The 14,864-nt window shown below is 35.1% G+C and overlaps 1 protein-coding gene across 2 annotated transcripts; it reads right to left on the reverse strand.

The window, feature by feature from the left end:
• Nucleotides 1-1,917: 1,917 nt before the first annotated feature.
• On the reverse strand, nt 1,918-8,235 carry LOC121989335 (deSI-like protein At4g17486). Of its 2 annotated transcripts, none has more exons than XM_042543314.1 (4): nt 7,464-8,235; nt 6,519-6,806; nt 6,357-6,437; nt 1,918-2,381 (listed from the first exon to the last, which is right to left on the reverse strand). In XM_042543314.1, exons 1-4 carry the CDS (start codon nt 7,630-7,632, stop codon nt 2,245-2,247), a joined length of 675 nt encoding a protein of 224 aa, XP_042399248.1. In that variant the 5' UTR covers nt 7,633-8,235; the 3' UTR covers nt 1,918-2,244. The 2 variants fall into 2 exon arrangements, with proteins under 2 accessions (XP_042399248.1, XP_042399247.1); XM_042543313.1 differs by having other exon boundaries at nt 1,918-2,384; nt 7,464-8,231.
• Nucleotides 8,236-14,864: the final 6,629 nt, after the last annotated feature.

The raw sequence follows: 14,864 nt of genomic DNA on the forward strand, positions 1-14,864 counted from the left end.
GATGCTATTTCAAGTTGGATACAAAGGTTAAAAAAAACAATTCAAAGAAAAAGAGGCTCGACGAACCCAATCTTTTATCATGGGAATGGTTTTAGGTGGGAGAGTGCTTCACCAAGCTCAGAGTTCCCCAACAATAAGGCTTTTCATTTTTCAAGCTTAACAAGCCTATCACAATCAAGAGTCCTTTTTTGAATTATGCAAAAGGTATGTCATGTTGCTTTGGATTGTCCTAATAGAAAGGTTGTCACTATTGTAGAAGAATTTATACTTAATGTACCTCTAAAGTATAGGTTAGATCCTTTGATCCAAGATCTTTTGGACTAGGAGAGGTCCTATAAACTCATTGATAGGATGAGCTGGACCATACCTGTTTAACAGTTAGGCTACAGTCTATCTCACCAATAAATGGGTAGGGGTCTAGGACTAGTCCAGTGATCCTAAATCAGAGGATCCTGTCTTCTACAGTATGATAAAGAGATTGAGGTGGAGAATAGCCCATATGGTGATGATGGTAAAACTTTGTTCGTTCAATGAATTTGGAGAAGGGTGTGAGGAGCTTTAGACTCTTAGATGGTCATTGAACTTGGAGAAGGAACCTAATGGCATGCAACCCCTTGTAGTGCTTATGATATTATATCTTTGGTTTTGTTCTTAGGGAAAGAATTGTAATGGTGTTGTTATTGCTTAGGTAGAGAGGTTTGACTACCTAGCTAGAGATTGATCCTATCTTGTGACTTTAGGGTATTTCCAACTCGTGTTTACCAACTAACTTGAGTCAATCTTCAGTTGACTGAGAGTTGATTAGATATAAAGTTTAATTAATGATCAACCAACTGAGCAGGTTAGTTGATAAGTAATAATCAATTGGATTTAAATTTTCTATAAGATTAGTCAACTTTAGAGATTTTCAAATTATTTATTTGTATGGTTCTTTAAATATTTTTTTTATATTTTTTAAAATTTAATATTATTTTTTAAATTTTAATAGGTGCTACCATATTTAGGTATAATAATATTAAATTGCTATTAACAAAAATTGAAAATCATCCCCAAAATTTAAAATCAACAAAGGAATGCCCATTTTATTTTATTTTATTTTTATTAAAAGGGAATGTAAATTATGATTTACTTGATATGAAACTCAGTTTATTAGCAAACTAGGTTAGTTTCCCATGATTATGTTTTTTTTTGAAATTTTATCAACATCAATCTTTTTATTATGTTAAATACTTTATAAATTTGAATTATTTGTATATGTTTGTATATGACTTTAGATTTAAATATATATATTTATATTTTTATAGAGGTAATTATTATAAATTTAGATTAAAATATTTATTAATATGGACGTGATTGCTACTTGTCATTAAAACTAATTTCTATAAAAACAGCTTAATTAAACTAAAATATCCATAATGTGATGCATTAATGGGGTATTATAATATCCACTTGGCATTAAAATCAATGTGAAGGGGTGTTATAACACCTCTTCTCTTGAACACGTTCAAGGTCATGAATACATTCAAGATAACGTGGGGTGGGACAACCCGGGCTAGTCCACCCATGTGTATATTTTTTTATTTATTAAAAAATTTAGAGATAGACGATTTTTCCTTTTGATTGATTATATAAAGAGGTGTTATCTTACACACCCTTTTCGTGGCCGATCATAGATGACTCTCACTGAGTCCAAGCACCCGGACGCCTCTCGGACACCTTGAGTAGTCGAAATCTGCTCAGGGCACTTAGGTGGATTCCGAACGTCCGGACTAAGTGAGAGCCGCCAAGCAATCACCCACAAATGAGATATATATATATATAGAGAGAGAGAGAGAAATTATTGTCCATAGACTGCAAATAATGATAGAACTACGGAGCTTTGGTCATTCAATGATCACCGGTAAGTCCACCAATGAATTAATACAACATAAAGATTGACATTATTGGCAAACTTACTACATTTATAATTTGTCTAAATTTAAAGTGATACAGAAAGCATACCCATCGCTCGTAAGTTCTGTAGTAGAGAATATAAGGCCAGCTTGTTAATTTGCACAAGGATCATAGGACTAGTGGGCACAACGTTAGATGCATTAGAGAAGAATACAATTGTCAATATAACACCCAACACAAAAACCTCACTAGGTTAAGTCACAAAAGAAGATAAGTATCGGCATCATAAATCTCGACCTTTTGGTTGCATAAGAAACAGAACCAACACGGGACTGGGAAGCAGGCAAAAAGTCACATAAGATCTCTAGGAAGCCTCAAATGCTGGTCATTCGCATCAACAAAATCATTGTTGGATCTCTTTAGAAGCTGATGGTTTGATTCTTCTTCATCAGTTTCCTCACCCTTTGACGAATATGAATCTGATCCATCTTCTGAAATATTTAACAATTATGATAACTCGACCAGATGGGAGAAAACACATTAGATAGAAAGTCTTCATTAGTATGCTATATTAACAATAAACATTGAAGCTACTGAAGTAATTCCAAACTTTATGTACGATAAGAAAATTAAAAGTAACACGTTACATAATCCCATGTTTCATAAGATGGGAACACCTGACAAGTCCTCAAAACAATCATGGTTCAAAGTACTGCTACGAAATAAAATACTTTTGAAGTGTGCTAGAGTTCTTGATAAATTTGTTCATGAAAAAATTAATGGGTTATCAAAATTACGATACTTAAGAAAAAAAGCATAATCAAACATCAAAGTGGAATATCAGTTGTGTTTGAAATAAAATTACATCCAATTTAAAATCATGTAAGAGTCATAAAATCTTAAGTCAAATTCACTAGAATCCATTTTTGAGTTCACCTACAGTAGGTCCAAGGAAGATGTCTAGAAATAACCCGTGCTAGAAGTGATGCTATGATTTGGCATGGTTGACTTGAAAATAGACAAATGAGAGTGACAAGTCTATAATTGAGGCAGCAACGAGGAATATAGGATGTACCACATAAATGGATAGCAGAATGAAAAGTTTGAAGTCAACAACAACCAACTCTTATCCTACTAGGTGGGATCGACTATATAGATCCTTTTACACTATTGAGCTCTATCTCCTACTATATCAACATTTATACTTAAATAAATTTTATCTTTTTTTTTTTGTTGCTGCTAACTAAGTCTTTTTGGTTTTTCTCCTCCTCGTTTGATATGTGCATTTGTCATAGTTTCACATCGCCTAACTGGAACATTTATTGGTCGTCATACATGCCCGTGTCATCTTAAACGTGTCTCTACGTTTGGTTCTCTTCTAGGAATCGGAATGGGAATGTGTATCATAGTATTATGGAATGAGAATGGGTATGAGCTTGGGTATCATTCTTAAAAATAATGTTTGGTTAGTTGAATATTTTCAATCGGAATGAACCTAAATTTTTTTTTTACCCTTAGAGGAAAATAAGAGAAAAAATTAGATGAGAGGGAAAGCTGAATGTGAGAGAAACATATGATGAGAGAGAAAGTATGATGAGAGAGAAAGTGTGATGGAAAAAAATGAACAGAGAGAAAGTATGATGAGAGAAAATGAGGAGAGAGTGAATGATAGGAGAGATTGAGAAGAGAAAAAGTATGATGAGAGAGAAAGTGTGCTGAGAGAGAAAGAGTGATGGGAAAAAAATAAAGAAAGAGAAAGTATAATGAGAAAAAATGAAAGATTGAGGAAAGAGAAAGTATGATGAGAGAGAAAGTGGGTTGAGAAAGAAATAGTGATGGGAAAAATGAAGAGAGAGAAAGTGTGATAAGAGAAAATAAGAGATTGAGGAGAGAGAAAGTGTGCTGAGAGAGAAAATATTTTTAGAAAAAATGAGGAGAGAGAGTGTAATGAGAGAGAATAAAGAGAGAGAAAGGGTGATGAGAGAAAATGAGGAGAGAATGGTAAGAGAGATTGAGGAGAGAGAAAGTATGATGAAAAAATAATGAGAGAGTGTGTAATGGGAGAGAAAGTGTAATGGAAGAGAATAAAGTGAGAGAAAATAAGGAGAAAGAGTGTGTGATGGGAGAAAATATAGAGAGAAAATGGTAGAGAATGTGTGATGAGAGAAAATGAGGAAAGAGAAAGTATGTTGAGAGAGAAAATGTAATGATAGAATAAGGAGAGAGAAAATATGATGAGAGAGAACAAAGAGAGAGTGTGTGAAATGAAAGAAAAATTGAACAAGTATACTAAGGGTATTTTTGTCCAAAACGTAATTCACATTCCTATTCCATCAAAACCCAAGGGAGAGGGTGAGTTTCATTCATACCCAAGTTTTTGGATTTCATTCCAAAATCTTGATTCTATTCACATCAACTAAACACAATGTTTGGGAGTCGTATATATTTTATTTCTATTGATATTATGTTTAAGGCATATATCCAATACTACTAACATATGTTAAGTAGTTAAGCTTTCTCCAAGGATAACCCTGCAATCTTTACAAATATTTCTATTCTTCTTCCTAACCATAAGAAAGTCAATTTACGATTTATTATTCTCACTTTTGAACGTGACCAAGTGTTCTTCTCTTTACTTAAAAAATGTATTAGCTAATATAACGTCATATGTTATCGTAAAATCTAATATAGTTTTCTCTTCTTCATTTCTCGTTCCAAACCCATAACCCCCGTGTACCCTCTCATATTCCTCATTTTTCACTCTAACATGCTCATTTAGATCACATCCTATTAAAATCATTTTATTTGATGGAATATTTTGTAATATTTCATCTAAGTCATCCCAAAATCTTAATTTGGTAGCTTCATCTAATCCTACTTGTGATGTATATACGCTAATTATGTTCGTAGTTTCTTTCACCACTATTATCTTAAGGGCTATAATTTGACTCCCTTTTCTAACTACTACTACAACTTGTTCCTTTATAATGAACTATCTATAATAATAGTCACTTCATTTCTTGCTTTACTCTTTCCTGTGTACCATAACTTAAAACATAAGTTCCCTATCATCTGTCTTCTCGCCTACCCATTTTCTCTCTTGTACATACAAAATATTAATTCTTTTTCTAATCATCGTTTCTACTACCTCCATTGATTTATAGTGAGGGTTTCTATGTTCTATGTTCCAAATCTTAGACTATTAATTTTCTTATCATATTTGTTCTTATCCAACCTATGATGTGAGAACTCTTACCTATTTAACACTACACCCAAGTTCTTATGGAAATGTAGCGGTCATTACCGATACATTACAGTCAAACCTTGTAATGCGAACTCTTGCATATTTAGCACTACACCCGAGTTCTGGAGATGTAGCGGTCCTTGTGGAGACGTTACAGTCGAACCCTACAACGTGTTCCTTTCGGGGACAACCAAGCATTAGCACAATAGTTTAATAGATTCATTCGTTGAACATTTGTCATAGTTTTAATGCTAGCTGGCAAGCTAATGCAACCCTCTTCCTTTATTCAGACTTGGGACCGGCCATGACTGAGTAATAAAAAATAAGTGAATGAGAAGGGACAGAATGACAAATGACCTTAAGATTTACTCAGGGCTGTGAATTTTCAGTTACTCAGAACAAACACAATTATAAATTCAAACCCAATTTGTTTGAAGGGATACACTTCCAGATGGGTACTTACTCTGGATATATTACTAGGAATCAAATATCTATCTAGTCATAATGCAAAACAAACTACACAACAAATTCTAGAATGACTTAAAAACAACTCCAATAAAACATATTACTATTCAGCTGTTTATTCTTTTGATATGGATCCATCTAAATAATTATTCTTTCCTCTTTAGTTGTAACAATAAAGTCTAGGATGTAAACATCAAGAGCTAAAATGTTCTTCCATCCTATCCAAAGGAAACTTCAGTTTCCTTATTTTAAGGATCTGTTTACTCAGAGAAAGGCAAAGAAATTGGATGTAAGGAGTAGAGAAGAGGAAGAAAGGTATGCATAATCTCCTTCTCCATGTACTTCGAAAGATAGCTAATTATGATGAACGAGGACTAATCAGTCTTGCTTTTTGTTCGATCCATCTCCTCCACCTTCTACCTCAATGAAGCTGGTCAAGCTACATGGCTGTTCTACTTGGTCACTACCTTCCTGGGGCTGATAGTGCTCGGAATTAGCAACAGCTGCATCAGGATGCTTGAGCAGTGACTACAACAACGTTCATGGGGTTATCAAGCGAGGTGGTGCTCATGGGGTTATCAACGAGGTGGTGCTCTATCTGAGCCTTATATGCCCTCTGAATAACTTGTGGGTGACACAGACAAGCTAGTTATATATATGTATATATATAGACTGGTCATATGATCTTGATTCCATTTAATGAGTACATCAGTGACAGGAAGACTAAAAAAAGTAAGAAGATTTTCGAGCTCACCAGAATAACCTGGATGAATTGGTAATTGTCCAACTGCTGTGACCCGAATGTTCTCAGGGAGAATGCAGTCAAAAAACGATCCTGAAAATTCCTAATCAATGTGCAAATTAATATACACATAGTTTCCAAAACCCGAAGGGATTTTTCAAGGAAAATACTAACCTAGTCTGGCAAGTCTATTCACCCATCCTGGAATAGGTTTTCCTGTCAAACTTCTACAAAGTTCATCTGTGAAATGATTGCAGTTTTTGGTGATCAAATGGTAGGTGTCACCATGATACTTCCCAGTAAGATCTTCAAGAAATGAGTGGAATTCTGAAAGGGACATGTCAGTAGTGCCCAAACACACAGACCGCCTGAAGACAAAACCAGGACAGTTTTTTGGTTCCACCTCAAATACTCCACTAGTTGGATAATCATGTGCTCCAAATCCATACTCCATACCATGAACTACAAGCAAAAGTAAACTTAATGGTTGGTAATAGCATAGAAGATGCAACAATGGGCACGAAAAGCAAAATAAAACCATCATGCTATTAGTGTGTAGCGTAAAGTTTTGAACTAGAGAATTGACAAACTAACCCAAAGAGATTTGCATAAGAGCAGGAAGCAAGACATTCGGAAAACAACAGTGGATTTCCACAGTAAAGTATTTGCTAATATTATTATCCTGGATAGACCATCTTTGTTGTTCAGTGCGCTTAACAAGTTTGCTGGTATTGACAATATCCATTGTGATGGTGAAAATACTAATTTAACAAGCTTATGTTGTAGATCTACTTCGAATCAGAATACCTGTGATGTTCGTCAACATGTAGGTGTTAAGACAAATCTAGCTAATCCAAAGCTAATTCTGAGGCTCGTCCATTTAGTTATCATGATAAAGATCAAGAACAAAAGTAGATAAAATCCTTCTAGAAACTGTTAGACAAAAAAAAAACTCATTGCACGCAACAATTGCAGGCCAGTTATTTGTAACAACGAAAAGCAGGCAAGCAATGAACAAATAAGCAAGATAGCTTGAATTTAACCTCGATTCCCACCAAAGTTGCAAAAAAGAACCAGCACAAAACAAAAGAAGAAAGAAAACGCGTAAACAAATAGCACCTTCGATCCCAGAATGAAAAACACCAAGCCCGAACCAATAGAGGTACTTGTTCACCGATGTCAAATCGTAGACATTCAGGTAAAGAAACGTCCGGCTGGCTCCATCGCCGCTCTCATTACCCATCCCCCTCGAAGAAGTGGATTTGGACAAGCTTGGGGGCATGTCCATCAAATCGAGCCGGTGGAAATCGAAAGGAGCCCTACAATCCCCTAATTCGGCATCTACTCCAGCGAGGATCAGGGAGGTGGAAGCTCTTGCGATTCCCACTTCTTCGAGCACGAGAAAGAGAGAGAGATTTGTTTTCTATCCCTTTCCCCCTTCTGTTGGAGAGCTATCGGATTTTCCTTCGGGAAGAGTCGCAAGATCCCCCGTCTCGCCCGCGCCATGGACGGACATTCAAGATGATTTCTGTGTCAGTAACGTGTGTGGGTTCCACCGAAGCGATCGAGTTGGGCTGCAGTGGTCCGATGGAGTGGGTGTTCGGTGTTGGGAAGATCGCAGGAGACGGGCGTTAGGGGAAGAAGGCTAATCAATCAAATAGCGAAGGTTATTTACTCGAAGTCGGAGGGGAAAGCCGTTATGGAAGGAAAATACCCAGAAATCTGGCTAACCGTGTGATCACGGGAAACGGAGGAAAGCGTGCGAGCTAAAGAAAAGAAAAGAAATAGAAGAGGAAAGGTCTGTTTACCCTGGAGAAGATCGTGAAGAAAGATGACTCGTTTGGGAAAGCAGGAAAAAAAAACCGTCTCCATCCTCAAACCTGTCATCTTTAAGAAAATGGCTCGTCACAAGCTTACAAGGGCTCGCCACAGGCAAGAATTAGGCCCTGTTTACTCCGAAAGATAGAACCGGGGAGGGAAAGAAATTCAAGAAAAAAAACCGAGAGAAAGAAAAATGAAAGACGGATCCATCGCCCGCAGCCGCACAAGGTACTCGCATGGGGACGCTGCTCGTGGCCGGTGAGGCAACCACGCGTGGGGCCGTTGCTTGTGCCCGCTCGAGGTCGGTCGCTCGCAGGAGGGCAGATCCTCTGGATCACTTTTTATAGTCCAGGGGATGATCCTTTGGTATGGATTGATAAAATAAATAGTCTTCATTCATAAAATAGATAGGGATCATTCATCCCTACCAATCCATATCAAGAGACCATTTCCTGAACCACAAAAAGCGGTCCAGAAGATCTGGGCAGCGCTCGCAGCATCGCGAGGTGACCTCGCGCGTGGGCCAGCCTCACGCGGCCGCGCGGGGCCGTTGGCAGCGGTCGCGCTAGTAAACAGACAAAAAATATATATAATTCAAACAAATAGAGAAATAAAATTCATAATAAAATCTTTTCTGGAACTCTTGTATCTAATTTTGAATGATGAAAAATGGGTAAAGTTGACGGATTCAAAGAAAATTATCTCAACCCACGTATAATTTCATTTTTTTTTTTACAGTAAATAAAGCATAGTAGAATCCGTTGGAGGGTCGAGTGACCATCAAATGTTTTTGGATCAGACGTGTAATCCTGCTCTACTTCAAGATGTGGATTGAGAAAATAAAGGAATTTATAGTAGAAAGAATTCCTTAGGGAAAGGAAAAGAATCTTCTATTTGATGTGCTTATTTATTTTAATTGGGGAAGATGAATGAAATCAATCTATCATATCGTCTACTACAATGAAAAAAGAAAACTAGATAATATATTATCCAAAACACCTTTTTTATTTTTTTTTCTTTTTAAATAAAAATTGAAAATTCTTTATTGAATTAAAAATAAAAAAAATATTTATAATTATGTTCTCAATGTCCAATGTTTTTATTTTATTTTTAATTTTTTATATATTGTCATATAATTATGGATTCAAATAATGCATTGTTAACATGATAGAGTTTCCATGAAAGAAATAGAAAAACATTGTATACAAGTGGCATAAAGTATGGGAAATATTACATAGAAGTAGAATAAAATATTGGTCAAGATAAAACTAGATATCTTGAGAATGCTATAGTATATTAAAATCAAAAAATGTATATCATTATCATATGTTAAAATAAAAAATTATCAATAATAAACATTACTTAGAAATAATCCATAATTATTACAAAATTATTACCAACTAAAAAATTAAATTGACTTTCATAGGCTAATAATTACTAATAAGCCTATAACCCTATACACTGAATACCTATCTAAATCTTGCAAATTGTAATTATTCAAAACATCGTAATTTAAAATTAAAAAGAAAACATCCTTTTAGAAGAGCAGGTCTCTTCTCCACTAAATATCATATAACAAGCATCATCTTCTCCTTATTCTCTCTTAGGAATAGATAGACATCAAGTATATTTTCGACTAGAACACCAATAAAAACTAAATCTTTGTAGAGTTTCTCATTTAACTTTAATTGATGAAATAGCTTATTCTCAATAACTGAACTTGAACGGTCAATTGCAGCAACAAGTTCCTTGATAGTTAAGTCGAGGGTTGAACTTTTTTTATTGCCATAAGCATCAACATATGTAATTTTTCTCTTCTTTAATCTCTCGATAAATGGTGAACTATTAAGGTCTACTTCAGAACTCATATGTACATGTTGGGGTTCAATCAAAGTCTCACATTGGAAAGATTTGGTAAATATTAAGGGTTTAAAAGGATGTAAGATATCTCCATTGGAATGAGGTCTTTTGGAGAGAGCCCAAGAGCAAAATCATGAGGGTCTAGGTCCAAAGTGGACAATATCATGTCATTATGGAAATATGTGGACATCCTTTGGGCATAACAAATGGTATCAGAGTCATGTCCCAGATCAAATGTCATGTGAGGCCACCTTGAATGAAGTTGAGGGTAAGCCCGGGGCTGGTCATGAGTGACCAGATGCTCATGGGGAGACCCGGAGTAAGTCAAGGTGACCGGATGCTTGTGTGGGGCTCAGAGCATGTTAAAGTGAACGGATACTTACAGGGGAGGCGAGTAGGTCAGGGTGACCGGATGCTCACGAGGAGGCCGGAAGCAGATCAAGGTGATCGGATGCGGATGCTTGTGAGGAGGCCCAGAGTTGGTCAGCGTGACTGAATGCTTGCGGAGAGGCCTGAACCATTAAAGTAATTGTGGTCCTTCGTTTAAGGAGAGGATTGTTGGGGTTCAATCAAAGTTCCACATTAGAAATATTTGGTAAAGATCATGGGTTTAAAAGAATGTAAGATATCTCCATTGGAATAAGACCTTCTAGGGAGAGCTCAAAAGCAAAGTCATGAGGGTCTAGGCCCAAAGTGGACAATATCATGTCATTGTAGAGATATGTGGACATCCTTACACAATAGTACATCATCCCTTTGTTCTTCCTCTTAAATAATTTCAACATTTCTTTCAGTGGCAATAGAAGCTCCTTGACCATTCGCTCTGTCATAAGCAAATAACTCAAACAACTTCTCATAATGAGGTGCAGGGGTATGTCTCTACTTCTTAATTGATGGATTAGCCTAGATAAAAATAAAATTAATTATAAATATAATAGTTATATAAACTGACAAAATATAAAATGAAATATCTACCATTAATACTTACATCAATAAGTTGCTTCCAAACTTCTTCCTCAGCCTCAAATCTCCTACTCTCAGCATGCCATTCAACTCTATTTATATTCTTAAACAAATCATAACACGAATTAAAGTTAGTCTTCAATGTTTTTATTTTATTCTTCAAATGGTCCTTTGTCAATGGAATTTTAGTCTTCTCACAGCAAATGACAACCATTTCTTTGTATGCAATAAACGTGAAAGTGCTACATACTCGGTTGCCATTAACTTGTTGATCTAACATAACATCTATAAAAATTTTATCCATTTAATTATTCCACTTAATCATATCCTTTTTGACTTGTTTGGTCGTAGAACTCATTTCTACTCAATAGTTGTATCAAATTCACATATGACCAAAAAAAAATCAAATCTTATTCATGTTATAAACTGGTAACATTCAACTGTATAATATTGGATTAACAAACATAATCAATGCATAAAAAATAATATTCGATCATAGAACATTCAATATTAAGATTTACCAATAGCATGTTCAAAACATCACATTGTTCAAATTAAGCATTATTAATTAGTATGCTACATCAAATTGTTCTCATAATTTTCTTAATAAAACCAAATAAGTCTTCTTTAGTTATTATTGTAATCCGATCACATAACATTAGCTATGTTATCCGATCATATTCCCTTAACTCTAGTCATCGTCTTGTCTCTCATTGCAACTCACTTCATTGTCATAATTTGCACTCAATTCATGATCCACTTCACTAATCAACCTCTCATCTAGATCTACCCCCATAAAGAAATTATGAAGAATACAACATGCTAAGATAATGTCTGTGCGAATGTTAATTTCATAGTGAGGTTCTATTCCGCTAGCAATAATGGGAAACCTCTTCTTTAGAACCCCAAAAGCTCTCTCAATTGCATTGTGAATAGATGCTTGTGTAAGATTGGATAACTCTTTTGCATTTGTAGGACCACATCTCGAGTATTCCTTTAAGTGATAACGAATTCCTTAATAAACGGTAATTAAACCCCTCTTCAGCATAAACTCGAAGTCAACTAAATAGTATTTACCTACAACAAGCAAAGGATATAGGTTAATCATATTTACTTCCAAACATTGTCCACCAATGAACATTAATTGTTGTTGGTTGCTACTCGGAAAACCTATCGGTTCCACTGTACAAAAATTTTGTACAAAGGTCTGAACCTTTTCCTAGCTACCATGTGTTCTTTTAAATTAAACTTGGATCGCCTGCGGAACTTAACACGTTTGATCCTAAGTTTAATTTATTTGTTCTTTTAGGTTTAGACTTGGATCTCCTACGGAACTTAACACGTTCGACCCAAATCACCTAGGTCACAAAGTTGATTAAATATTAATTTCCAAATTTAGCTTCCAAGACTGCATGGCGAGGCACATGACCTTCTTAGATATGGGAGTAACCACCACCGCCTAGACAAAGCCTCTTAAGGAAAGTTAATATTTAATTTCCTTAAATAACTCTAGGTTAACCAAAAAGAACAATCGAAGCACAAGTTCGAAAAGAAAACAAAAGAACACAACATCAAAAACTAATTCGAAACCTAGAATCACATGCCTCTTGTATTTGGTATTTTTACAAAGAAATAAAACTAGTATGATGCGGAAAACAATTACTAGTTATACCTTTCTTTGTGAACTTTTAATAACCTCTTGATCTTCTACCATATTCCTCTTCTAACCTCGGACATTGTGTGGGCAATGATCTTCCGAGATGAGAACCACCAAGGCACCTTCTTCTTCCTTCCTTCAAGTTTCGGCCAAGCAAAAACTTCCAAAGGATGAACTTTTTCCACCAACCAAGCTCCAAGGGATGCAAGAAACAAGCCTCCTTTCTCTCCTTTTCTCCAAGCTAGATCCGGCCACTTCTATGTCTCCAAGAGGTGATGAAGTCTCGGCCACAAGAAGGAGAAGAGAGAAGGGGAAGGGGAACCTCTAGGGGCCGGTCACACCTAGGAAGAAAAGAGAGGAAGAAAAAGAATAGAGTCGTTGTTTATGAAGGCACCTCTACCCCCTCTTTTATAATCTTTGGTTTTGGCAAATAAGGAAATTTAAATAAAAATTTCCTTAATTCTTTTGCTATGAAAAAGAAAAATTATTTTAATTAAAACAATTTTCTTTTTTCAATTACAATGGTCGGCCACCTCTTTCCCCAAAACAAGGAGAGTTTTAATTAAAACAAGAATTAAAACTTCCTAATTTGTTTCCGGAAATTTATAAAAATTTCTCCAATAATTTTTATCCCTTCATGATTGGTTAATAAAAAGGAAATTTTATAAATTAAAATCTTTCTCTTAAACATGTGGATAATTTCCAAAAAGGAAAGTTATCTCTAAAAATTAAAATCTCCTTTCAATCTACAAATAAGGAAAGATATTAAATCTTTTCTTAATCTTTTGTAGAAACTAATAAAAGAGAATTTTTTATTTTTAAACTTTCTTTTAAATCATGAACATGATTAAAAGGAAAGTTTTTATCAAAATTAAAATCAACCTTTTAATCTACAAATAAGGAAAGAGATTTAGCTCTTCTCTTAATCTTTTGTAGAATCTTATAAAAGGAAAAAATTTAAATTTTTAAACTCTCTTTTAAATCATGTTATCCACATAAGAAAATTTTTTAAAATTAAAATTCCTTTTTATTTTAATAGGGCCGACCACCTAAGCTTGAGTTCAAGCTAGGGCCGGCCACATGAATTCACCCATGAACCAAACCATGGCCGACCCTAGCTTGGTCTCCAAGCTAGCTTGGTCGGCCCCTATAGGATGGGTAAGAAGGTGGGTATAGGTGGGTATAGTACTCTATAATTAAGAGGCTACGATAGGGACCGAGAGGAGGAATTGGTTTTGGTCTCCCGATAAAATTAAGCATCCCGTGTTCACCCCGAACACACAACTTAATTTTATCAATAATAATTCATTCCACTAGAGAACTATTATTGAACTACCGCACTAATCCCAAATTATATTTTTGGGCTCCTTCTTATTATGAGTGTGTTAGTCTCCCTGTGTTTAAGATGTCGAATGTCCACTAATTAAGTGAGTTACTGACAACTCATTTAATTAATATATTAGTCCAAGAGTAGTACCACTCAACCTTATCGTCATGTCAGACTAAGTCCACCTGCAGGGTTTAACATGACAATCCTTATGAGCTCCTCTTGGGGACATTCTCAACCTAGATTACTAGGACACATTTTCCTTCTATAATCAACAACACACACTATAAGTGATATCATTTCTCAACTTATCGGGCTTATTGATTTATCGAACTAAATCTCACTCATTGATAAATTAAAGAAATAAATATCAAATATATGTGTTTGTTATTATATTAGGATTAAGAGCACACACTTTCATAATAACTGAGGTCTTTGTTCCTTTATAAAGTCAGTATAAAAGAAACGACATCTAATGGTCCTACTTAATACACTCTAAGTGTACTAGTGTAATTATATAGTTAAGATAAACTAATACCTAATTACACTACGACCTTCCAATGGTTTGTTCCTTTCCATCTTGGTCGTGAGCTACTGTTTATAATTTATAAGGTACTGATAACATGATCCTCTGTGTGTGACACCACACACCATGTTATCTATAATATAAATTAATTGAACAACTACATTTATCATAAATGTAGACATTTGACCAATGTGATTCTTATTTCTAGATAAATGTTTATACCAAAAGCTAGGCTTTTAGTATACATCCTAACAATTGTAAACTAAATACCATGAGGAATTAATAATTATATTTATCACGTCTAGATAGAGCATTTTTGATGATTCGAAAACCAAATGCAGTTCCTTCCCAGCCAAATAAGATATA

This window comes from Zingiber officinale, chromosome 6B (assembly GCF_018446385.1).
Source record: "Zingiber officinale cultivar Zhangliang chromosome 6B, Zo_v1.1, whole genome shotgun sequence".
In the NCBI taxonomy this organism is placed as follows: Eukaryota; Viridiplantae; Streptophyta; class Magnoliopsida; order Zingiberales; family Zingiberaceae; genus Zingiber; species Zingiber officinale.